Below are 25,379 nucleotides of genomic sequence, written 5' to 3' on the forward strand. Positions count from 1 at the left end.
CCTCTTTTCTGACTCGTTGCAGTATAATAATGTGCATATTTATAAATCTGACACAAGTTAAACCACCCGAGGCAAATTGTTTAGTTCCAGGAACTTGTGAGAGTCCGTCGCCCCGCGCCAAGCCCAGGCCGAGCCCTGCGGGTGCTGAGGGCGGCTGCGGCGGTGTCCTGCCGCGGGGGAGGCCCCGGGCTGCCCCGGGCTGCCCCGGCCCGGTTGAACAGCACGGCCGGGCTCTCTGGGGCCGGGCTGCCGCCCGGGCGCTGCCGAGGCGGAGCCCTGTACCCCGAAATTGAGTTTACACCGGGCGCTGCCGCCGAGCCCCGCGGGCCGCGCGGCTGAGGCGCCGCGGCGGCGGCAGCGCCCCCCGCAGGCGAGGGGCTGCGCGGCGCCGCTCCGGGGCCGCCCGCGGGGCCGCCGCGCCCGGACCCGCGGGGAGGCGGAGGAGGAGGAGGAGGAGGAGGAGGAGGAGGAGCAGCGGTGTCCCCACGGCCAGCCCGGGGCAGGCCCGCGGTGCGGCCCTGCTCGCCGCCATGAGCGCCGGGCTGGCCGCGGAGGAGGAGGAGGCGGACGCCGCCGCCGCGTCCCCGGCACTCGCCAGGGTGCTCTCGGCGCTCTTCTACGGGACGTGCTCCTTCCTCACCCTGCTGGTCAACAAGGCGCTGCTCAGCGCCTACAGGTGAGCGCCGGGGCAGAGCGGGCAGTCCCACCCGCAGGGTGCCGGGCGATGCCGGCTGTCCTGCCCGGCGGAGAACCCTTCCCTTCCCTTCCCTTCCCTTCCCTTCCCTTCCCTTCCCTTCCCTTCCCTTCCCTTCCCTTCCCTTCCCTTCCCTTCCCTTCCCTTCCCTTCCCTTCCCTTCCCTTCCCTTCCCTTCCCTTCCCTTCCCTTCCCTTCCCTTCCCTTCCCTTCCCTTCCCACGGCCGCCCGCGTCCCCAGCTGCTGGGTGATGTGCTGCAGCCGGGGCCGCTTTTTCCCCTTTGAGACCCGCTTGTGCCCGGTGTGTGCCAGTTCTGCAGCACCGCCCGATGGGCAGGCACAGCTTGGAAAACACCCGTCGTTTCCTCCGGGTCTTTCTGCTGTTCTCAGAGGATCGCACTACCTCAGACACCCGTGAGGGAAACTGTGGCTTCCTTCCAGCATCTTTCTTTTCTGAGGTAGCCAGAAACGAAAAGTGAACCTCGTAAAATGGCTTGGTCATAAAAACACTGAGAGAGCCCGCCCTTGACCTAATGGTGCAAATTCCCATATGGAATCCTGGTGATAACTAGCATCTTCTACCACTGCGTAAAACAACAGCATTAACAGCATACCTCTTACACTTTGCATTTTACTCTTAATCTTGCACCTGTGGGAAATAGGAATTTAGGCATTCATCTCCAAGTCATACTTTTCCCATCTAGATTTCTACTTGTTGAACTTCGATCATCCTTGTGGGTCCCTTCTGACTCACGATATTCTATGATTGTCCTGTGACTGCCATTTTTCTCAGCATTAACATGTGTTACTTAAAATCTTTGCTCTGTTTTTGCTGTGGTTTAGCTCATCTTGAATGAAAATAAGAAAAGGAAAAACCAAAATGAAAAGAAAGCTAAAAAGCCAAAGTTGCTGTCATTTTTTAACATTCAGTCTATTTGAACATACAGCAGCTGTATTTAATATGTCTCATAAATTGTACATGGTGCAAGTTGAGATTTTATTTTATAGTGGTTTTTATCCTACAGACTGCAGCTCCCTGAAAGTGCCTGGCATACATCTAGCACATCTGTGTGAGATAATCAAGTACAGTATGTCCATCAGTAAGCCTCAGTTTTGTATTAATTCCTTACAGCATTGCTGGAAATATTTACGCCTCTGCAAATCACAAATGTCTGGGATTGAAATCTGTGTGGTACAGATGGGCAAACTCTCCATCTTTATATGGGGGAGCTGTAAATATTAAACAAAAAGCAGTTTAAGTGTCACATGATTATAAATGGAAGTCCTGTTATTTCTTATGTTTTCCCTGCCCCCAGTACTTCTGTTTCCCTGACCTCTTTTGCTGTCAGTCGCTCCTAACTCTGTGTCAAGACTGTGATGCTCTTATGGCCTTTTTGCTGTGAGTCAGTGTGTTGGTTTCTTTTGTCAATGCTTTTTCCCATCCCAATTATGTTACTGTTAGACGTGCATTTGTCACCACACTAAGTAGGAGAACAGCAGCTTCTGCAAATGAAGTTCAACAAGGCCAGGTACAAGTTCCTGCACCTGGATTGAGGCAATCCTAGGCACAAATATAGTCTGCACAGGGAATGGGTCGAGACTAGTCCTGGGGAGAAGGACTTGGGGTGTTTGTGGTAAAATACTGAATATGAACCAGCACCGTGTGCTTGCAGCTCAGAAACCCTACTACCTGGGCTGCATCAGAAGAGGTGTGACCAGCAGGTCAAGGAAGGGGATCCTGTGCCCCTGCTCAGGTGAGACCCCACCTGTAATAATGCATCCAGGTCTTGGGCCTTCTAACTCAAAGAAGGCTAGAACTGGTCCAGAGGAAGACACTAATCACAGTGTCTCTGATCACAGGATGGCAGCACCTTTCCTGTGAAGACAGGCTGAGAGAGACAGGGTTGTTCAGCCTGGAGAAGATTCCCGGAAGATCTTATTCCAGGAAGACCAGGCTTTCCAGTACCTAAAGGGAAGAGCTCAAGAAGGACTTTTCAGAAGATTATGTAGTGACAGACAGGAGAAAGGGAAATGGATTTAGGCTGAAAGAGGGATGGTCTAGATTGAGATTACGAAGAAATTCTTTACTGTGAGGCACTGGAGTAAGTTGTCCAGACAGGTTGTGGACTCCCCATCCCTGGAGGTGCTCAAGACCAGTCTGGATGGGGTTTTAAGCAGCCTGGAGTAGTGGAGGGTGTCCCTGCCCATGGCAGAAGGTTTGGAGCTAGATGATCTTTAAGGTCCCTTCCAGCCTAAACCATTCTAGGACTCTATCCATGCTTTCAGCTAAAGCCAACTGAAGGGTTATAGTAGGAATTTAGCTGGTTTAGTAGACAATAGATGTTTCTACAACATTTGCCTAAGAACTTTATCTTGACAAAAACTTACTGCTAGTGTGTTGGATTATATTGATAAGCTTTGATGTTAGAGCAAGTGCAAGATGTTTCAGTTACTCTCCCATCTCAGGATTCAAAATGTATATGTGGAGCATTAATATCAATAATAGCGCATTAAGAGGCCTCTAAATGTGTTACCTTCACTTACGAATATTTGCCAAACAACTAGCAATTCAGAACTGATCAACTGTACATGGGCTGTATCACTTGGGCTGCAGAAATGCAATATTTCTACCACAAGTGTAGTCCTGAGCTCCTCTTAAACACAGACAAGTCATCCTCATGTTTAATTGTTGACTTTGGTTTTAACTTTTAACTTTTTTATTTTTCCTAATTATTTGTTTTCATTCCTCAGTACTAAATATCTGTTCATGCTTTTCAGCTTCCCATCTCCAATGTTTCTTGGAATTGGACAGGTATGTTCACAAGTAAAGCATACTTAAAGTATTCATTATTTTAAACTAATGATAATAGAGGTAGATTTTAGGGGGCAAAATCACAGTTACAGTGAACTGCTTGTTTTCTGAATTAGATACACTATAAGGGACTGTAATTTGTTTAATTGAAAACAGATAACTTTGAACTTGAGTCAAAATTATTGCCTGGAGAGAGTAATGTAAAAGACTGGAATGCTATTTATTTCTCCTTGTAAAGTTCAATAATAAGGAATCTGGCCTTAAAAACCGTCCAGCTTTGTTCTAGCAAATGCATACATTCTATGAGGGTCCTTGAGCCTTTGTGGACTACATGCAAAGATATTGCCCCTCTTTGTAGCCAAACCACGTGTTTCCTCATAAATTTCTCCCAATTTCCCAGCAGTTTTCCAGTAGGACCAGTGCAAAATTTTGATTCTTTCTTGATTTATTTGCCCATGCATTATGGCCACAGAAATGTTTTTTTTATTGTTTTTGTTGTTAGGAGGCATCATGGTAAAACCAAAGTTCAAATGCTTGTGGGCTGGGTCCATAAAGAAGAACATATCACTGCAGAGGGATCACTGATAAAGATTGAGCCTTGAAGCCAATGTTGTTTAGGCAAATACATTTTATATGGAATTTGCTTTCTGCCATGACTGCACAGCAGGGTGTAGTGGCGAAGTATTGAAAACAGGGTACCACAAGTCTGACATCTTTGCTCTTAGGTGCTAGAGATAGTAAAATGTCTTGTGAAGACTTTGTGATATGATAGAGAGTTTTACATGCCCAGACTGGTCAGGGAACCATGGATCATGTTTCAGTGAAAGGCTAGAAAATGTGGCAATACTTCATGTCTTGATGCAGGTTTTTTCTTTGCAGAAAAAAGAAAAAGAGTTTTTGCAGAATTAAAGACTTAATGGCATTTCCATTTTTTTGCTGACAGATCCTTTCAAGATTTTCCTGAACACTGTATAAAGTATATATGATACTGTATAATGCTTTAGTCTGCAGAACATGACTCCACCTTATACTCTAGATAGTTGATTGCTGTATTTTTGTATTAGGGAAATTTGATGCTTTGTTTTGACTCCTTGGGGCAGCATTAACATCTGTGATGTATGATTGCTCAGATATTATTCTTCATTCTGCCTGCCTGTATCTTTACTATTTCTTCCTCATTGTCAACAGACTGATCAATACCAAACCTCCATTTTGCATTACCAAAAAAAGTTTTGGGAGTGGTTCTGCAGACTAATAAATTCTCTGAGAAAAAATTTCATGGTTTATGTGGGATTGTGTCCTCCTTCTCAGTATGCATTGTTTCACAGAATGCCACTAATTTTCTTCAGGATAGTAAAGTATGTGTGTATTTTACTTTTAAATAAATAGCCAGCAAAATTGATAAGAGCAAAATTATTTCATTTTGTTGATTTCATTTTGTGCTGTTCTTTTAGAGAAATACGTAAAACGTAGCATTTATCAAATTCATATAAAGACTTTGTCTTTGAAGCAGTTTTTTCATTCATACATTACAGTTTTGTTCTTACATAACTTCTCATTCTTTATTTTTGTTTAGATGGCAGCCACTATACTTATCTTGTATGTGTCAAAACTAAATAAGATTGTTCACTTCCCTGATTTTGACAAAAGTATACCTATGAAGGTAAGGATCACATATGTTCTGGTAATAATATGAAAGAGTTACTTCTTATAGTAGCATTCTTTTTACAGGGGCAAGAAAAACATTTGCATTTCTTTTTCAAATGGAATTTTTTGTACCATTGTTTCATTTAAAAATTGATTTGAAAATTTTAATTTCTCTGCAATATTCTAGTTTGGGCTATATATATAAACTCTGTTTTCAGAGAAATCTGTTGCCATTTAGTTATGCAGCACATGGGAAGGGTGCTTTACCTTTATACAGCAGGATGAAATCTTCCACGTTGCTGAAAGGTTTTTCTGGGTATGGCTCTCTGGGTGCTTTATCTTTATACAGCAGGATGAAATCTTCCACATTCCTGAAAGGTTTTTCTGGGTTTGGCTCTCTGTGGGATCAATAGGAGATAGGTGTTTGTGAAAGACTTTTGAGCACAGCATGAAGAGAGAAAGGCTGCTTGGAAATATGAATGGAGCATGGGATAAAATAGTAGAAAAATAATGTGATAGATGAGAATCCAGAACAGCAACTGACTCCCAGAATAAGATTTATGTTCCATAGGAGGGGCTAAAATAATGACCTTTGAAAATGCTGTAGGAGGTGAATAACTGCAGCATACAGACCTTAAATGTATATGGTCTAAAGAGGCAGGACAGGACAAATCTGAGAGGACCTACTCTTACCTCAGTTTGGGAACTAGGATGTGAAATGACTACAGCAGTGATCCTCAAAGATTTTTGCATCTGTGCAATGTTGCTGGAATGTTTCTTTAGCCTGTGTGTTTATGTCTTGCTGCAGGTTATCAGTTGGGTTTGCTCTGGGACACAGGGAGTGTTCCCAGCCCTGCTGCTGGGGTCAGATAGTATAGCTTTTCAGGCCCACATCTTTACTGCAGAATCTTGTCTTCCTGTCAGTTTGCAATGGATGTCTCACAGATATGTTCATTCTTAATGCATGTTGAAATCATTGGCATTTCTACATGTACAAGTCTTGGGAGGAAAATCTATAGTATCATTCATAAAATGGACAATCCTTCTTTATTATTAACAAGAAAGAAGGTTTTCCAGTGGATAGCTTTGAGTTGCATGTATAAACAACTTATTGAGATCCTGAAAAGTTTCTTCCCTCCATCCCCCACAAGTCCTGCTGTGCTCCCTTTCTGCTGTTGTCCTCACTTTAACTTACATACAGAGGCATTAAGGAAATACAGTATGTATTTTCTTTACCCTAATCATATCTTTGTTTGGAAGACTTTGCTGGATAGGCTGGAAGCAGTTAGCATTTTAGCTTCCAGGACTTGTATATTGTTTGAAATGTTGGATTTGACTAGTCATAGTGAATCAGCTGGATTGCTTATTGTTGATTTCTCTACTTTTTAAGGAACCTTAGGCCAACTCCTTATCTTTTTGTCAACTTTTGCTTTGACACTAAGACAGTCATTACTTTTCACTCCTCAACTGGTTTTTGTCTTTAGTGCATTCAGCTGGGGTTTTAAAGCAGTTAAATGCTTATTTTAATGATGAAGCTTTGAAGTTCCTGACCCCTTTTAAGTAAATGATTCACTGATCTCTGCTGTTGTGCTGAATGTTGTAATTTTGTCTTTACAATGGAATAAATTTCAGAGGAAAGATAATATAATGTCTGCTCTGTTTTCAGCCTATAAATTAAATGAAACAAGATGTTCTAAATGAAAGACTGCAGATGAGACAGTGCTTTACAAAATTTTTACAAACTTAAATTGACAGGCTGAATATTTATTGTTACTCATACTCCTGCTTTCTTTTTTTTTTTTTCCTGTTTACTTTTACTGTGACTTTCACTTAAAAATTAACTTCAGTTGACTATCAGTTAACTTTTACTTCACTTTTTTTCTCTCTTGCTGTGAAAGAACCACAGGACTTTTAACACAGATTAAATACACCCCTCTGGTCTGTATGCTTTTCCAGCAGACAAAGTTTAAAGATGTACAGCCTTTGACTTTAGTGTCTTCCAAAGTGTCCCTGTGTAGAAACAAGAGCAACTGTTACACTTTAGGTTAGAGGATCTGTTATGTCTTTCTGCTGTTTCAGCCCCTCTTGACTGATCATGAGTGGGACCAAATGTACACGCTTCCTTCGTCCCCATTGATTATTTTGGTTCATTTAAATCTATTGTAAATTTCAACCTTACCCATTCTGTGATACTGTAATTTTTTCTGAAGCAGGAAAATTAATGTCTTTGAATTGCAGCTGATTATTGTCGGGATCTTTGTATTCTTGTACATTTTCTTAAGGCTCATAAGTTCCATTATTGTTTCTCTGTATTGTGTTATGGACCATAGATTTCTGTGCAAATCAGTCTCTTTGCTAGAAGTAAAGTTTAATTTACTTATAATTACTTTCCTTTCTAGTATCTTACATAGCATAATTTTCTGGGTTAATCTAAAATGCTGCAACTTCCAGCTGTACTAATATATATGTGGAATATGTAGAGGAGCACAGCATACTTACAGTTTATTAACTTTTTTATTCCACCTCTTCACTTGCCTATTTAGATACTGTTGTTATTATTAACTTTATATCTAAATTTAAATGTTAAAATGGATATTAATCTGAGGTTTATAGTAATTATATAAGTGATTAACATTTACTCTAAATGGATTCTAAGTCTCATTAGTGGTAAATTGCAACTCTTCTAATGACATCAAGTAAAGCTGTGGTCATGACCAGTCACATAAATAGGAGCTGCAGATGAGCTTGCAGCATAGTTACTTTTTTTTTTTCCTGTTTAAAAAAACCCTCTTTCTTCATAAAAGTATGTCTGATATGACAGGTAACAAATTCTATCAAGTAAATTTTCTCAACTGTACTTTTAAACAAAATAATCTGAGTTGTGCTTTTAATTTTATGACAGTTATTTCCACTGCCTCTGATTTATGTTGGAAACCACTTAAGTGGATTATCAAGTATCAGCAAACTCAGGTACAGTAAGTAGAAGTTATAAGAAGACTGGATTTTGCCTTTTTCTCTTGTGGGGTAAAACAGAAACACTGAAGAAGGGCATTGTCTGGAGTCTTGAATCCATGTGGTGCCTGTCTGCCTGTCTGTCTAAACCCCTGGTACTGTTATGAAATTTTTACACAAACATTTGATCAGTTTATAAGTTGTCTGCTTTCTTTAAGGGGAGCTTAGCCAGTCCTGTACTGACATAAAATCACAATACTCCTATATGACCATGAAAATGCTTACACTTTTGCCTCACACCCAAGCATCCAGCTTTTCCTGGGTGTCTTAATCAGAGAATTGGAAAACTGTAAGGTGTTTCTGAAGTAGGAAGCATAAGGAAAATATTTGTACCGTGATGTCATGGCAGATATTTCGGAATCACCAAAATTTAAAATACTGCTGTGTGTTGTGGTGGTGGTGGTGGCCTAGCCCTGCTGAGTTCAAAAAGCAGGTTGTCAGGGAGTACTGCTGAAGGGTGCTTTGACTCCCATGTGCCTCTAAGCATAGACCCATGAGAGTTGTGTCCATGCTAGTGCTAAAAAGGTGTAAGTAATGTGTACATATGCTGTAATAGAATGAATTACTGTGTTTTCTTGGAAGATGAGCACAGAAGCATGATGGCTGCACCAGGACTAGAGGACACAGCAGGATACACCACTACCATTGTGGTTTTTTTATGTCATTGCAGGCTCCTCAGGGTTTGGTACTAAACCAAAACAGAATTTTGCACGTTTGTGTGCATTTTGTAACTATGAGACAGATGCTTGGAAAGCAAATGGAGCCACAGAATCATAGAATCATCAGGGTTGGAAAAGACCTTTAAGATTATCCAGTCTTACTGTAAACACAACACTACCACTGTAACCCTGGACCAGTAATTTGGACCAGTGACAGATCCAAATACCCTCAGGGATGGTGACTCCACCACCTCCCTGGGCAACCCATTCTAATGCCTGATCACCCTAACAGTGACTTTTTTTTTTTTTTTTTTTTCCCTATTATCCATTCTGAATCTCCCCTATCTCAGCTGAAGGCCATTTGTTCTGGTGCTCTCACTGCAGGCACAGTAGAAGAGACCTGCCCTCACCTCACTACACCCTCATTGCAGGGAGTTGTAGAGAATGATGAGGTCCCCCAGTGTATTTTTAATTTGTTTTCATTTATTTTTATTTATAGAATTTCTGTTCTCTAGCTATGAACACTAGATGCCTGATTCTGCAACAATCTCCTTGCTTGTGTTCACAAGCTGTTCCAGTGAAACAGGCATTAAGACTTTGGCAGTACTCTGCCTAGTAGCACTTCAGCCATTGTGGAAATGAAAGTAGTTTCAAAACTGTAAAAGTTGGCTTTTCCTTTCCCTTTTCTCTGACTGTAAGTTTAAATGCTTAGTAGGGTATGAAAATGCACCTTCTTCCTCTCCTGTGGCTCTTAGATTTACTAGTTTTAACTAATTTTTATAACAGAAACTTTAAAATGCCTGCAGTATTTCTATCATTAAGATTTTGTTACATTGCATTTTGGTACAATATATGATACTTGTTTACATCATTGAATTCTTCACCTTGATTAGGTTCTCTGGAAGGTGCAAATGAGCCTCTGCATAAATTCAAAGTATCTGTTGTAAAGTTTTTAAACATTGTGTTAGGAATTATATAATTTACTAATGCAATTGTAAATAATTATCTTAAGCAGGAGATTATTTGGTCCATGCTGTCACATTTACAGTGTCAGATGCAAGTGTTTTCTCACCCAGAAAAGTTTCCAGCTGCATTACTTCATGAAAATCAAAAATATGTTGTTAAAAGTAGAAGTTTGTTTGGTAGTGGCAGCTGTGGCCCCACCTTTCATGTTTCTTGTATTTCCTCTAATTTTAAGGATTTTAAAAATCAAGGATTCATTTTGTTTTTCAAAATACATCTTGTTTATTAAGCATGTTTTCTTTGTATTTTATTTCTGTTACATGTTTTCAGAAAAAGGTTTATTGTCTCTCCTCTTAAGTTTCAGCAGAAATAGTTTTTATTTAACTATGCCAATGAATTTTGCAGAAAGAATTATTTCATAAGGGTTATGCTAAGTAGAAAGTATCTACTGTATTCCATTTCAGTAATGCAGAGTGACCTTCAAACAGCCAGTTGCACTGATTTACTAATTGGCAAAGCTTGCTATCTTTCAATGATTTGGTTGTCTAATGTACATGTCAGACTGATATATATATATACTAAATTATTTGCTATTTGTTTTGGTTTCTTATTCTTGGATTAATTGTTCCATCCCCTGGGTTAGTAAATTAAGAGGTAGAATATAAGATTCATACTCTGTTAATCTGATATTATGCTTGGATTTTTATTTTGGTTCTTTTTTTTTTTTTTTTTTGACAGTTTGCCGATGTTTACAGTACTCAGGAAGTTTACCATTCCACTTACTTTACTGCTGGAAATCATCATACTTGGGTGATCCTTTTTGTTTGTTTTTGGGGTTGTGTTTTTGTTTGTTTTTTTTTATTTAAGATTCCTTTGTTTTAGATCATATCAAATGGATTACTTGTGTCATCAGAAAATTGAATGATTTTTATTTACAAATAGAGAAAAGCAAAGAAAGTGATTTATGTAGCTTTTTTTAAGGCATAGATACATACATTTTAGTGAAGCAAAGGAAAAAATCAGCTTGCCTTCATTGTCAGATCTCATTCTCTAGACTGGTACATAGGTTTCAGGTTATCAGATAAAACTCACACACTTTCAGTAGTTATGTTTGTGTCTGGTCTTGGAGGCTCCTAAACTGTGAACTGCTTCAAACACTCAGATCCTTATGTCTCCAAAGAGTGCTGATAGCATGGCGAAAACATATCAGTTTAATGAAACCAAATGGTATCCAGCCATTGTTAGATCAGAGAATTCCTTACTTACAGACACCTATGTTATTTTTCATGAGAAATTAAGAAGGATATGCTAGCTGCTCAGGATCTCTAATTTCAGTAGTAGTGAGCTGGAGCAACTGGAATATAATACATCATACTTTGTCCAGAACTTCACAGTTCTGTCCACCTGGCTAATGTGGGACTCACAAGATGAATTCACAAGGAGAAAACCTTGCTGAAGCTGAACCCAGGCAGCATGACAGTGATGGGCAGGGAAAAGCTAAAAAAGCAAAAAGCCCTTAAGTAAATTATCATCTCCTTTCAGCTGAAGCAGCAGTTAACTGATCAATGTGATTCATATTTGGAGATGCTCTGGAATTATTTTGTAGTTTTAACTTCTCCCAGAGAAAACAAAACTTGCTGTCTTCTGTTGCCCTGAAGACTCCCACAGGCAAGTTAAAAAAAAAAGTGAGTCACTGAGATTTACAGAAGTGCTCAGCTGGAGAACAGCAATGCAGCCTATGAGTGCAGGCAACATCCTATGAGTGTAAGCAACCAACCAGTGGGAAGCTTGGGAGGAAAATGCTGTATTGGTGCAGACTGACACACTGTGTTTCCTCTGGGCTGAAAATGAAAGGACTCTAGAGAGTCTGTGCACTCCAGAGAGGCTTATGTCAGGATTTTTGAAACGATCAAGGTTTGGATTGTTACTCTTGAAAGTTATTATGATCACACCCTAATTTATCTAGAGTCTGCTCAGTGCTTTATTCTTGTGACAGTGGTCCACAGATGTGCTCCTTTACACACAGGATTTCTCCAAGAGTATTTCTTCAACAGAATTGTACATTTTGTTTTGAGGATCTTCTCTCTCAGTCTACTTTGACAGAATAAGGACTAGGGGAATATCTGTAAGGTATATTGCAGTAGGATGCAAAAATGAGTGCTTAAGATATTTCCAAAGAAAGTAGTGTAGATATAAAAACTTTTTTATGGGTTTACAGAATGCTTTTCACTACTCTGTGTCAGCACTGATGTGGTAGTGAAGAATGTCATAAGCTCGATGTTTTCCCTTTCAGGTAAAAAGTTTCAGTTTGAGTTCAAAATAAGTATCTGTTTGAAAATAATCCAGACAGTGTGCTCCATAGCATCTTCAGTGAAGGTGATATGAAAATATGCATGAGAGATGTACAGTGATTTTCCTTTATTGGACTGCTGGAAGACACTGTAATATGTCTATTATAAATATCGAGACACATTACATTTGTTTGGTTCACTGCTGTTACTTTGAACCTTTAATCTTTACTTTTATAATTGTCTAGTAAGAGAGTGCTCACAGTGCTTTTTAAATCTCTATTCTCAGGGCCAAGGTCTGACAGCGTGGCACATGGGCAATCACGTTGTTTCTGTAAGGTTGTCAAGACTTTGCCCTCCCGTTAAATGATCTGTGATTATTAATTGCTTTGAAACTTTCCAGGCAGACAGCCATTTAATCTCCACTTCAAATAATGAAAATGTGAACTGTTTCAATTTTTGCCTACAGGAAACGGTACCCACTGAATATTATAGTCAGCATATTTGCCATCATTTTTGGGGCTTTCATAGCCGCTGGGTAAGGTTTTAATTTCTCATACAAAGTGATATTATGAGGGGAGGGACAGCAGGAGGACTTTTTCCTTGTTTAATTCCAAGTAAACCTAAGTGGAGATAAGTTATTCTGGATAAAGTTTTGATTTGGAAAATCTCTTTAGTGACATCACTTGGAGGTGCAGTTATACAAAGGAAAAATCGAATACCTGCTTTGGGTGTGTCTTTTTCCACCTGTAGGTTTTCCATGTTTGCAGTATCATAAATGAAGTAAGTTAAAACTATGTGAGGAATGTTGCCTTTATTTCATGGTATCAGTGTATTTTAATAATCTTGGAAAAGTATATTCTTGTTCTGGATAGAAAGAATGATATTTTGATTGTCAAATATGGAATTATACATTGTATATTTTTTTAATCATAAAAATCCCACTTTTTTTGTAAGTTCCATTGTGGGATAGTGGTCACAAAGCACCCATATGCTCTTGTCCTCTGTTTTCTGTTTGAACATTCCTTTACCTATCTGGAAAGTTAATGTTTTGTTTGTTTGTTTCCTGACTTTGCTATGAACAAGGATAAATAATTTCCATGTGATGTGACAGAGATAGAGCCATGTCCTATCAAATGAATTACCCTGTATTGATGAGGTAACTAATAAAAACAGAAAGGATGACAGTATATCTGAGAAATATACAAGTATTGTAAAAACCAGTTGGATTTTAGCCACTTTTTGTAGTAGAAGAAGTAGGTAAGTAAATTCAGTTATAATTGGACTCGTTGTCAGGATTGAGATGGGTGAACTGAAGATTTCCTGCTGCTTTCACTGAGTATTAGGAACTCTCTGATGTCTCTCATTTGTGATGGTCCTATGACTGGAGAAATGTAAAGTACTTTGACTTACAAAGAAGGCTTGAATCAAAACCTGTGACTGGCTGGAGTTCATGGGATTTACATATCCTCATTCACAATATTTGTCTTGGTAAGCAAGGTAATGCAATGCATTACATATTTTTTGCTTATTTACAGTACAGTATTTCTTTCTTTCCCAGGTCTGATCTGTCTTTCAGTCTGGAGGGTTACATCTTTGTGTTGGTAAATGATATCTTCACAGCAGCAAATGGAGTTTATACAAAGCAGAAAATTGATCCAAAGGTAATTGTGTGATTGGATTAAATTTAGCTGTGGGATACTGTCCTGGTTTAGGGGAAATTTAGGGAGGGGTCCCTCTAGAAAGCAAATTCAAGTGGCCTTTCTCCCTACCTGTTTGGGAGATAAACGTCCTTTGAGAAAAGTGGAAAAATGTTTATTTAACAAGAAAAGTACTCACAAACATGAAAAAAAAAAAAAAGAATAATATTAAGCACTGGAACCTCTAAGTAGTCTGAAGAGAGGTTTCTTTCCAAAATTCAGAGAGAGAATTTTTTTGTGGGGTGTAGCTCAGCTCGCTCAGTCTATTCTCAGTCCCTCTGGCACTGGAAAAATCTGTTGTGTCCTGGGCCCTGGTGTGCCACAGGGATGAGCTCCCAATGTTTTTTTGGGTTTTCAGTCCAGAGCAGATTTGAATAGTTCCAAGAAAAAGAAAAACTACAGTCCAGGGAACTTCTCTGCCTCAGCTAGCTAAAAAAAACTAACTAAAAGCAAAGGAGAGCTCTCTCCCACTGTCCATGCTGCAAACAACACACACTGAGAGAGCTGAAACTCCTACCTCTGTTTCTGAATACAGCTGCCTAGACATTCCACTGCTTCTGCCTTTCTCCCTCTTTGCTCTCGGATATAGTTTTAAAGGCACAAAACTTATTTCTGGGCTAAACAGACAAATGGGATAAAATTCAGCATCATAAAGTCACCCCAGGACATTAGTCACCCTAGGACACCTACTTATTAGATGAATTTTATGTACTTACCATTATAAACTTATAAATAACTTCATTTACTTTCACATTCCAGTTGATATTTCACAGTTGATATATGCATTCTTAGAGAACAGCCTAGAAAAAGTTCTTATTTCTATCTCTGGCTTGGTTTTGGTAAGCAAACAGTGTATTTTCTTTTCTTCCAAGTCTTTTAAGCAGAGAGTAGTAGTTACTAAAAAAAAAAAGTAAACCATAAGCTAACAGTTTACCTCTAAATTTGATATATATTTATAGAGGGATGATGACTTTTTGACTAGAAACCCATGTTATGTGAGGTTTATGTAAAATAAACAGAGAACTGTTCAGCCTAAGTCATAACCACAGTAACTGAGTAACTGTAGTCTTTTTTGATTATCTAAAAGCAAAGGCAGGTGTGACAAGGTATTAGGTGATATATTTATACACATCTTATGTAAATGTTGGGCAGGTTGCTCTTCAAATACAGTGCCATGAAACATACTAAACCATAGCAAAGAGCAGGCTTGGATAGAGGTTTGGTTTCTGACTTCTGTGGTTCACTCCGTACAGCAGAAATATATGTCCTTTATAATCTTAGACATCTTAGTTGATTACAGACGGCATTTTTATTAATGAGCAGCATTTAACAGCCTCACAATTTTCTGCAAAATACAGGAGAAGAGATAGGCTGGAGAGTTTTTCTAAGCAGCATGGCTGAATCTGGAGGAAGGAAAGGCTGTTTTTTCATTCTCCTTATTTCCTGCCTTTGTGTCAAGCAAATTAACCCACAGGTTATATGCAACCCTTAAGCTGCATAAAGTTACATCAGTTACCAGTGATTACAAAGCTCTACGAGTCAAACTTCATTCATTTTCCTGTTATATGTTCTTGTGGTTGATTTATAGTAGAAGGACTAGGTTATTTCTTGGCCAGGCAGAGACTTATGTGAAATCAACACAAAGCACTTCTGGACCAGTCTTTTGAAAGTTCTAGTGTTGTATAGAAGGGTCCAAGGAATAACAGAGCAGTAATACTCTTCTGAGTGCACAGACAAAGAGAGTGAAGTGGAAATTCAGCTTACTAGGAAACATTGAACCCAAGTGCAAGTTTGTATTTTAAATTGAGATGTATTCTATCTGTTTACTCACTGACAATAATGTCAGAAGAATTACCAGAGTAATATGTAGTATTTTGCTCCCAAGTGGCTTTTAATGCCAAACACCATGTTTCACTTTTCACAGGAGCTGGGAAAGTATGGTGTTCTGTTCTATAATGCTTGTTTCATGGTGATTCCAACAGTTATTATTAGCTTTTCTACTGGAGACCTTCAGCAGGTAAGTAGCAATATTGCATATCTCAGACTGATAATATTTGTTCAGATTTCATTGGGGAGTGGGAGGGGCTTTTGGTTTGTTTCTGAAGAGGTAATCCTCCCTCTATGTTAGTGATGTTTGAAAAGTGTGAGTTGGATTTGTTCTTCACAGGTGAGAGCTTGTGATTATTCACTTAAGGAAAAGCTGAATTTGTGTGATAGTCCTTATTTGAGTCTTTGTCTAGGAACTTAGGTGTGTTCAGGGACTCCCAACTAGAACAAATGGTTGAGAATCCTGCTGTGATTTGCCACATGCTCTATAACAAGATCGCAATTGCACAGACAGTTTCCAGTCTTTCTCTCATTCTGATATCCAGAGCAGATTTCTGTTTACTCTTAGTCTTATTTGGTGACCTCCATTGTGCATTCTCATAGAATGAGAGCAAAACTCTCCCCAGGCAATCCTAATACAGTATCTGTAGGCAGTATGTCCTGATACATAAAATATCAGACCAGAAGGTTTTCCTGGCTCTCTCACAGTCTTGCTGAGTTGCCTTTTTCTTAATAGTTATTAATCTAGTCACTCATATTCATTTCTAGAAATGTTTTACATTTGCCACGAAAAATTCTTTGGAGGGTGTAATAAATAATTGCAATGTTCTTTGCTGTATGCTGTTGTGCCCTGCACTCACATGATTTTACCATTGTGTTCTTAGAATTATGCTTTAAGCAGAAAAATTATGATTCCCTAGAAGTGCTAGAATTAGGTCTGCTGTGAATGTGAAATTTCTTTATGTCATCAGTCCAGCATGACCTTGTGCCAGTTGAGGAAAATGCAGCTGCTATATATCTTGGAAAAGGAGCCCAAGTTTTTATAGCTGTAAGATTTCAACTGCTTTTCTAGCACACAGGGTTGCGATATGGGAGATTTTGGGAGACCTGGTCTCTGCCAAGTTTACCTTGTTTCTAGGTTTACCTCAGGGGAAAAAAAAAGGAGTGTGTTGTGTCCACTGGCTGATTTTCTGTAAATATCTTAATGCTCAATTATCCAAAGAGAATAAAAATCTATTAGAGAAATACATTGTACTTTCTGTGCCTCCCATTGGTTTGGTCACTTAAAAATAGAAGTCCTAGTAAATGATGCAGCTAACTAGGGTCAGTGTGACACACAGAAATCAAATCACAGAGAAAACAGAGAAAATGGAAAAATACTGATGGCAAGTCAGCAAATGATTGTAGATAACTTGTGTACTTACCAGATTTTCAGGCCAGTTTTTACCCTGGTAGATCTTCTTACCTTGACCTGTCACAGCATGTATCTTCTGGTGTGAAGTCAAAACAGTACCACATCTATATGATAGGGACATACTTCCACTCCTCTAGCTAGTTCTGTAATCTTGGAGAGACTGCAGTTTGTGAGTGAAAGTCTGAGTTACTAATTTGTCCTTCACCAGCTGGCTCACTGTGAGAAGGAGAGCACTGAGAGGACAGGAAAGCATGATGCAATATAAGAGGAAGGAAGCCCCAGAATGGCTCTCTGTTATACTCGGCAGCTTGTTGTTGGACACCAGCAAAATTCTAGCAGGGCAAGATCCTTTTTACCTGTTACCTCACATGGTGGAGGTTCAGCTGACTGTTAGCATGGACTAACAGCTTTTATTCTGTTTCTCAGGTAAGGCATTTTGCCTTAGCTGAATTCAGTGCCTATGTAGACTAACCAGATTAAAATGAGGCATATCCAGGAGTTAAAAGAGATAAAGAAGAATCTGTGATATGTTTGTTAGTGACTGTGGCACTGTGTGTTTGTTTGCTGCACTACACTAGGGAGGATATTTCAAAGCAATTAAGCCTTTTCAATGATCTTCATTACTGAGAGACCTTAGTAATGCTCAAAAATGCTGCAGGCATGGGACTTGAAAGCTGTTCATGAATGAATCTGTGTGGAAGAGATTTAGAGGAAATTATTTATGTATTTGCTGTTTCTGTCCATCTCACATGAACACTATTTATTATGTGTTATTATTCACTGTGTTAGTATCTGTCAGTAAATACCAAAACACAATTTTCTGTACTGCATTTATGTTAATTGCTTACAGTAAGCACTTGTGTACCTGCACTGCTCTACATGTTACAAGTACGTCTCTAGGTATCAGGGATACTGTCATCCTGCTGTCTGTCAAGTTAGATATTTCCAGAAGAAATATAAATGGTTCATAATTTTGGTATGAATTAAATGTATTTTGTAAATTTACATATTTTCATATTATTACATTTTATATGTGTTTACAGTTGATTATATAGCACATAATTCTCTCTCTTTCTCTTTAATAGGCAACACATTTCCAGCACTGGACAAATTGTTTATTTGTCTTTCAATTTATTCTTTCCTGCTTGTTGGGGTAAGGACACAGGGGAATAAAGCAGGTTGTTTTCTTGTCAGTACTTCAAATTGCAAATCTCAAATGTAAGACTCACTGGTAAGTTACATGAAAGTTCAGAGAAAATGGGTTTTCCCCCAGGGTTATGTCTTGACTTTTAATTGTTTCTAATGGTGTAAATAACTGTTCAGTGCTATCTGAATTTTTGACTTCACAGTACAGTGCTGAACAACATGACATTTAGCTTTGTATTTTCTGTACTCTTTCTTCTGTCTGTCTCTTCCAGTCATCTAACTTGTTTGCAGTTAATAGTATGTAAGTCTGTGAGTATAGGAACTGTTTCAGTGTGTTTGTTCTTTAAAGCAGCTGGAAAAGTGTGGGAGACTTAAAAGTAATGAAATGCTTTGTTCCTGTTGAAACTGCAGAGTAAAAGGAAGGAGTTGCATCCTGTTCTTCTGTTCCATGTTTGACCAAGGGGCCAAACTAACTTCAAATACTGACATACAAGCAGCAGAGAGAAAATGGCTGACTCTGCTAGAGCTCAAATAGCATGTTTTAACATATAATTTGAATATTCTGTATGTGTACATAATTAACTTAAAATAGAGATGCACTGAAATTATTTTACAAGGGCTTGAAACAGGTGGAATTATAGTTTCCAGAAAAATACTGATCCAGCTAATGTTGAACATCTTGAAGTAATGTTAAACTTCCTAGCTCCCTGGGAGGAATTTATAAAATTTTCTCCTTTGTTTAGGTTTCTCTTGATGTATTCTACTGTCCTGTGTAGTCATTACAATTCTGCACTCACAACAACAGTAGTTGGTGCCATCAAGGTGAGTTATGGACCAGAAGACAGAAATAAAAATGTCAAATAGACAGAAAAGAGCATTGGCTTAGTAGTGATCTTGGTTCTACTTTGAGATGGAAACTCAAAATGAGGGCTAATACTGAGACACTGCTTGTGCCAAAAAAGGTTACACTACAAAGTGACCCTGTTCTCTTGCCCTCAAAGTCAGGTATGCTCCAGAAAACATTGTTAGTATTGATCTATTTTTATTTCTTCTACAAGAGAAACTGGAACAATTTTAATTAAGAGGTGCACATTTAGCCACATTTCATCAGGCAGTATCCTGTGCCTCTGTTGTTTATTAGGTTATTGTGTGTTAGTCAAGATGCCCTGATGCAAATCCACGTGAACTGATGGGATCTAATTTTACTTTGGGCTAAACTAATTTCCTTTGCGGCTAATAGGGTTTTTATAGACACAGAATAATGACTAAGCTGAAGTACCAAGTGTCCTTTATGGTTAAGTGCCTTAGCCTTTGTGTGAGAGCCTTCGTTCTAGGTGAACAGACTATTTAATTTTGGTTTGTACAAATCTGGTCAATTTGACCAATGCCAAAACATGCATGTCTTAAAAATTGAACCCCAGTGTCCTTACAGTCTGTTTCCTTCAACCCAGTTTAATTTAAAATTGTGCATCTTGCTTTGTATTGATGAGGACAGTATGTCTAGGAACATCCCTGACTGCCCATGCACTTTTTTGTAGGCCAGTTTGGAGAGCAACACAGAACTGTGAAGCTGCAAGAGATCTAGTAAAGACAAAACTTAGGCAGCTGTGGGCAAAACATTTTCAGAATTCAAACTAGCTTAACAGGAATAACAGTACTGAAAGTGCTCCCTTCTATGACTAAGAAAAACAATACATTCACTGTAACAAAATCTGCAAAATGAGGGCAGTACTTCTCTTTCTACATCCTTTTTCTTTTTTTGAAAGCTGCAAGATTAATCTAGTAGTTTTCATTCTGTAGCCCTGAAAGCGTTCTTGTAAATTTTATATGTCTGCATCAAAACATTATTTTCTTAGCTGTAATAGTCTTTGACACACTTTGAACAACTTTAAAGTTGAGAAGCAGGTTATGATGCAGCAGTCTCCATTAGGGACATGCACAGACAGATGTCATTATGCAGACTAACTACTAAAATAATTTAATGCAACAAAGTGTTGGTAAAATGATCACAAGACTTCTACATCTTTCCTTCTGTCTTTAGGGGACTATTTTTCTAAAACTTGATGCAGTTGGGTGAGAGGTATAATTTTTAACGTTAAGCTGTGCCTGTCTTGAACCTGTACCAAGTGATTTCAGAGCACATTTAGTTGGAAAAGTAAGCAGATAACCCTCTTAAGGTAATAATGAAGGACTTTTACTGTAAGTTTAAGGCATCCTTTTTATGCTGGAGAACCCAAAACCCACTTTTAAGAAATGAGATTTGAATTCCAAAGATAATAAAGAAATAAATTTCAAAAGGTGACCTTCAGTCAATTTTGCCTAATATCAAATAGCTTTTTTCTCCCCTAGAAAGTTACTGTGCATTGCATACATTTAGAAAACATACTGATTTTATTATTTTTTTTCATTGCTACATTATCCATAAGGCTGACATCCATGAAATTAGTTTAAAGGCTGATTTTAGAGTGGTCAGCAACACAGTATAGCTATTTCCTTAGAAAAGTGAATTAGTTGATACCATTTGTATTCATGGAGATGACATCTGACTTAAATAAATGCATGACTTTTGTTTCCTTTCAGAATATATCCATTGCTTACATTGGAATGTTGATTGGTGGAGATTACATATTCTCCATGTTAAACTTTATAGGGCTAAATATTTGGTAAGTGAAACTTGAATACCCTTTATTTATTAAAACTGAAAATTTCTCAGTGAGTTCTAGTTTTATATTTCATTTGATTGGACTCATTTGGGTGATGCAGTTTTGAAACTACTGGCCTGACAAAGCACTGCTTCAGGATGTAAAGGTCATTACAGTTAGTTATGACTTTTCCTGTCTATTTTCAGATATTAAATCTTGCTGCAATAAGGCATAATTGTGGAAATGTGCTTACAGTTTTACTGTGTGGAATTTTTTATAAGCAGCAGTTCTGAGCTGTGAGGCTTCCAAGTAAAAGGTGTGGTGTGTGAAGTGAGCTCACTGACTGAATTAGTTGTGCCTATTGAATTCTAACTTGTGAGTGGTTACTTTGTGTGTTTAGATGATCACCTGTGTGTGTGAATCTGGTAACTGATCTTTGTCTGCTTGGGGCTGCTTTCTCAGATGAGTTACATAGCTCTTAGGCACTCCTAGTTTATGATAGCTGGTGCTCATTAGCTCTTCAGAAGGAAAGGTACGTACCTATGAAATTACATCTGTAACTTCAGACATCTTTGACATCACTCTTCATTGTCTTTTGTTTAGTATTGCAGGGGGACTGAGATACTCATTTTTGACATTAAGAGGAAACAGCAAGCCTGCACAACCTGGGGATGAAGAGAATGCATTTCCAGTGTCAAAAAGTTAGACAAAATGTCTGCCTTGAAAGAGACTGAAGATACAAGTTTACTTAGCGTTGCCAAGACCTTAAATAAGTATATGCTGGAACATATTTGGAACAACAACAACAAAAAAAATCTACCTCAGTTGTCACAGATATGCACATAATTCACTGGCTGAGAAATATTCTTGCACGCCATTTTTTTTACATGCAAAAAAAGTTTGATTTAAGTTTGGTTTTAGCTTTTTCTTCTTAATCTGAAAGGTGTTTTATAGGAAAGAATGCTATGAGCAAATCTCAAGTTGTAAATTTCTGCATTTACCTTTACCTGGGTGCTATTTCAACAAGATCTTTGAGTTTTGTTTCAGTGACTGCCTGTAGTTTCTTGAGGCAAAATTCCCAGTAAGGATCATGAGGTTTGATTCACCGTTGCCTTACGCCATGTGCAAACCTGGATATCAGTGACAAGGTGAAAGATCCTAGTGGTTCAGATTGATTTCATGCATGTATGTGCTCTTGGGTAAGTGATATAGAACATATGGGGCAAAGAGGATATTTGCCCCCAGATTGTTCACTGTGTAAGTGTCAACTAAAAAATTCAGGCTATGCCCGTGTGTGTACATTGTGTAGGCATTCTCTCTCTGTTTCTTTCATCCTCAGTCACACTATGGTATTCTGCACTCTTGTTATAAATGAACCCTCACAACTTTGCAGCAGATCAAGGAAAGTAGGGAAATGACAGGGGATATTTTTTAATATTTGAAGATTTTTTTATGTATGTGTGTCTGTGAGCCAACAAATCTATTTTTGTTAAGGTACATTTTGCTTTTTATATCACATTCCCCTCCTCTCATGTTTTATCAGTAGCCAACTTGATGCAGAAAAGTGGTGCTACTATGTACAAACCTAGTAGGGGAGGGAAACTGACTATGTGGAAGACAGACTTGTGTTTAAGTGAGGAGAAGTAGCTAAAGTGCTGTTGTGTATTGTATATACAGTAAAAGCTTATTTGGTACTGGTTTATGCTTTCAGTTCTAAGCAAGGAATCATAATGAGCCTGGGGATGACTACAGTAGGCTCAGCTGGTACAGTGGTTAAGAGGCCCAGATCGATGGTCTGAGTGATCATCTGGGACAATAAGACCCATGGCTGTATTTCAATAACACCTGTATCTGTATTTCCTTCTTTGAAAATATTTGATGATGTTTACCTGTTCCTTTGAGGATAAAGTGTTAACCTTTGAAAATGTGATAGGTGCATTGAAGTATTGGAAGACATCAGAGAAATTAATCTTGTTGAAGTTCTCAATTCCCTGCGAGCATGAGCCAAAATTTTTGAAAAGAATAAAATCAAAAGAAGATTTTGAAAGACTTTGACATGGAACCAGGGTAGTCTAATGACTTTTTTGATCACTTCAGTTAAAATACAGCTAATCTGAATATACAGAAAATCAGAAAACATTACTCTGTGCATAGTACATCAATGACAAGTGTGAATTTGATCTATAAAACAGCTAGTTTGGGCAACTCACACTGGAAGCTTCAAGGAATGACTGCCTGCCTAGATTTGAATGGCAAGAGGAGCAGTGACTGCAGATACTAGAAGTGGCATTTAAAGACACAATCAAAGAGAGAAATCTGAACTATCAATTTTCTCACAGCTGGCAAAGAATGTGACTTTCATTTTCTATCTGCTGAAGACCTGTGGAGGAAAAGCATTTCTGCAAATATTTTTCAGTGATCTTCTGTTTTAAAAACTGTCCTTTATGCTTAAAAACGTTCAATATTTTTGAGTGTATTCTTTTATAAGGCTCCTCTTTTTTCAGATCATCTTTACCTCCTCAATTTCAATTACTGAACCTTAACTCTCTGCCGTGAGACAAGGTATGGGAAAGTTTTTGTTTATTACGAAATTAGTATGAGTGCCATTTGGTTGCAGGACTGATGAACACACAAAGGCACCTGCTAAATAAGATGTAGTTCCCAGAAAGGAACACTTAACATTTGAATATAATTAATATTTTGCTGTACATTTTATAAATAAAAAGATACAGATTACAGTTTTAACAGGTGTTCTGTTTGGTTTACATTTTTTTTTTGTGGATGGACACATTCAATTGTCCCACATACATGAATAACACTAACATCTGCTTTTTATATTATTAACTCCTAACTTGTACTTCAAGTAGTTTCTTTAGCTCACTCTGTACCATAGTGAAGTGATTTTATTTAATTTCTTGCTCATAGAATGTTTTTGAGGTGCTTCAGACTTAGATTTCTCACCTGAAATACAGACCTGATAATCATAGTCTTTATGACAGTGTTATGGAGAATAATATAAAAAATAAATCTAGGAATAACAAGAAATAGGTACTATCTAGAAGTACTTGCAATTGCTTGCATACTTTCACAGAGAAACTCAGCTTCAGTCACTTTCTGTTTTCCTCTATATCTGAGATACTGTTGATTTCAGTAAATTTGCTGATTAAAATTCTGGCAATATGGGCTCGACCAGGCACAACTATCATGTGAGAATTTAGGAAATTGCATGTCTGTTTCATCCAGAACATCAATAATTGTGTCTTTCAGTTAATAAGATAGAAACTGAAAACTGATTTTTTAGCATACAGCTGCTTACTTTTCTAGAGATTTCATATTAATTAACTAAAGGATTTGAATATGACATTCACACCATTATAGGTATCAGGGTATATTTACAAGGAAACATACAAAGAAAAATAATTACTGGACCACAAAAAAATACTATCCTGTGCATTGATCTTTTCATGCTCTAAATTTTGTGGGGATTTTTTAGCAGTGACCTCACTGTAGTGAAGTCAGATTAAGTGAGAAAATGTGGTCACCCAAAGGAACTTCCTACCCATTCACTGCGTAAATTTCATGCAGTGATTCCTGTGGAGTCAGAGAGGCAAAAAAAAACTTACCTCAGAAAAAAAAAACAAACACTTAGACTGAAGAATCCTTCACATTCTTAAGTATTTATTTATCTTCTTCTCATTGGCATTATTTACTTATACTGGGCCATGACACTCTATAAATCTATCTGAGATGTGTTACCAACAACAGGAAAAGAAAATGGAAACAGAACATGGAAGTGAGAAGAGAAGAATGACAGCTGTAGAAGATTGTGTTTTGATTCCATCACCAAATAGAAGGGATTCTTTTAAATTCTGGGAGCATTAATTTAAAGGTGGTATTCAGCATTATTTTTTACATGTAGAAAGCAGTGAAACTTCTTCAAATTTAAAGTATTCTTTGAACAGTGAGTGATTTTTTGGGGTTATTCATGATTATTTGTAAATACTTTTGTAATTGTAATATTTAAACTTTCTTTATTTGGCCTGGCTTACTTTTGAGGTGAACCCTGAGGGGAAAATTAAGACAGCTTTAGTGTAAGGAAATTGGGTTGTTGTTAAGGTAAGACAGTAATGATTTTTTTTTATTGTCTAGTTACAGAAAAGTTAGTGTTAACTTCCATGTGATTCAGACACTGCCTTTACTTGTGAAGCATCTGCACGATTGTGGGTTTCTGTCTGAAAGTGTCAGTAATGTAACATGATAAATCTTTTTTCTGGTTTCAGTGTGAATTTGTCCTGGAAATGTCTGGGCCAAATTTAGCTCTTCACTGTAAGAAATAGTGTTGATCTCTTTTTGGAGTAGTCTTTTTTAAGAAAAGGAGTGAAACCTTTTCCCTGAGGCAAACATCAGAAATAAACGTTTAGTTTGGATTTTTTCAATAGTTTACAAATGTGGGTGTAATGTAGTGATGTTATTCTAATCTAAATCCCACACATTTCCTGGAAAATGAAATCATGTGATTTGATTCATCCTCTCACTTCTCTGCCAAGGCTCAGAGTCTAGCAGTGTGCTGTAAAG

General features: G+C 38.1%; 1 protein-coding gene across 3 annotated transcripts; it reads left to right on the forward strand.

Moving 5' to 3' along the window:
* Nucleotides 1-488: 488 nt before the first annotated feature.
* SLC35D2 (solute carrier family 35 member D2) lies at nucleotides 489-23,554 on the forward strand. Of its 3 annotated transcripts, none has more exons than XM_021534710.3 (12): nucleotides 489-676; nucleotides 3,473-3,506; nucleotides 5,083-5,169; nucleotides 8,056-8,123; nucleotides 10,526-10,597; nucleotides 12,545-12,613; nucleotides 13,637-13,739; nucleotides 15,700-15,792; nucleotides 18,102-18,169; nucleotides 18,906-18,984; nucleotides 20,743-20,825; nucleotides 21,408-23,554. In XM_021534710.3, exons 1-12 carry the CDS (start codon nucleotides 531-533, stop codon nucleotides 21,508-21,510), a joined length of 1,005 nt encoding a protein of 334 aa, XP_021390385.1. In that variant the 5' UTR covers nucleotides 489-530; the 3' UTR covers nucleotides 21,511-23,554. The 3 variants fall into 3 exon arrangements, with proteins under 3 accessions (XP_021390385.1, XP_021390387.1, XP_077646358.1); XM_077790232.1 differs by lacking the exon at nucleotides 489-676 and adding an exon at nucleotides 2,412-2,448; XM_021534712.3 differs by lacking the exons at nucleotides 10,526-10,597; nucleotides 12,545-12,613.
* The last annotated feature ends 1,825 nt before the right edge of the window (nucleotides 23,555-25,379 follow it).

The sequence above is a fragment of the Lonchura striata genome, chromosome Z (assembly GCF_046129695.1).
Source record: "Lonchura striata isolate bLonStr1 chromosome Z, bLonStr1.mat, whole genome shotgun sequence".
NCBI classification, from domain to species: domain Eukaryota; kingdom Metazoa; phylum Chordata; class Aves; order Passeriformes; family Estrildidae; genus Lonchura; species Lonchura striata.

Bases quoted from the DNA above. Each gene is read 5' to 3' on its own strand.
- SLC35D2 (XM_021534710.3), top strand. From the start codon at position 531: ATGAGCGCCGGGCTGGCCGCGGAGGAGGAGGAGGCGGACGCCGCCGCC. The intron at 13,740-15,699 runs GTAATTGTGTGA...CACTTTTCACAG, and splicing joins AGCAGAAAATTGATCCAAAG to GAGCTGGGAAAGTATGGTGT. The intron at 18,170-18,905 runs GTAAGGACACAG...TCCTTTGTTTAG, and splicing joins ATTCTTTCCTGCTTGTTGGG to GTTTCTCTTGATGTATTCTA.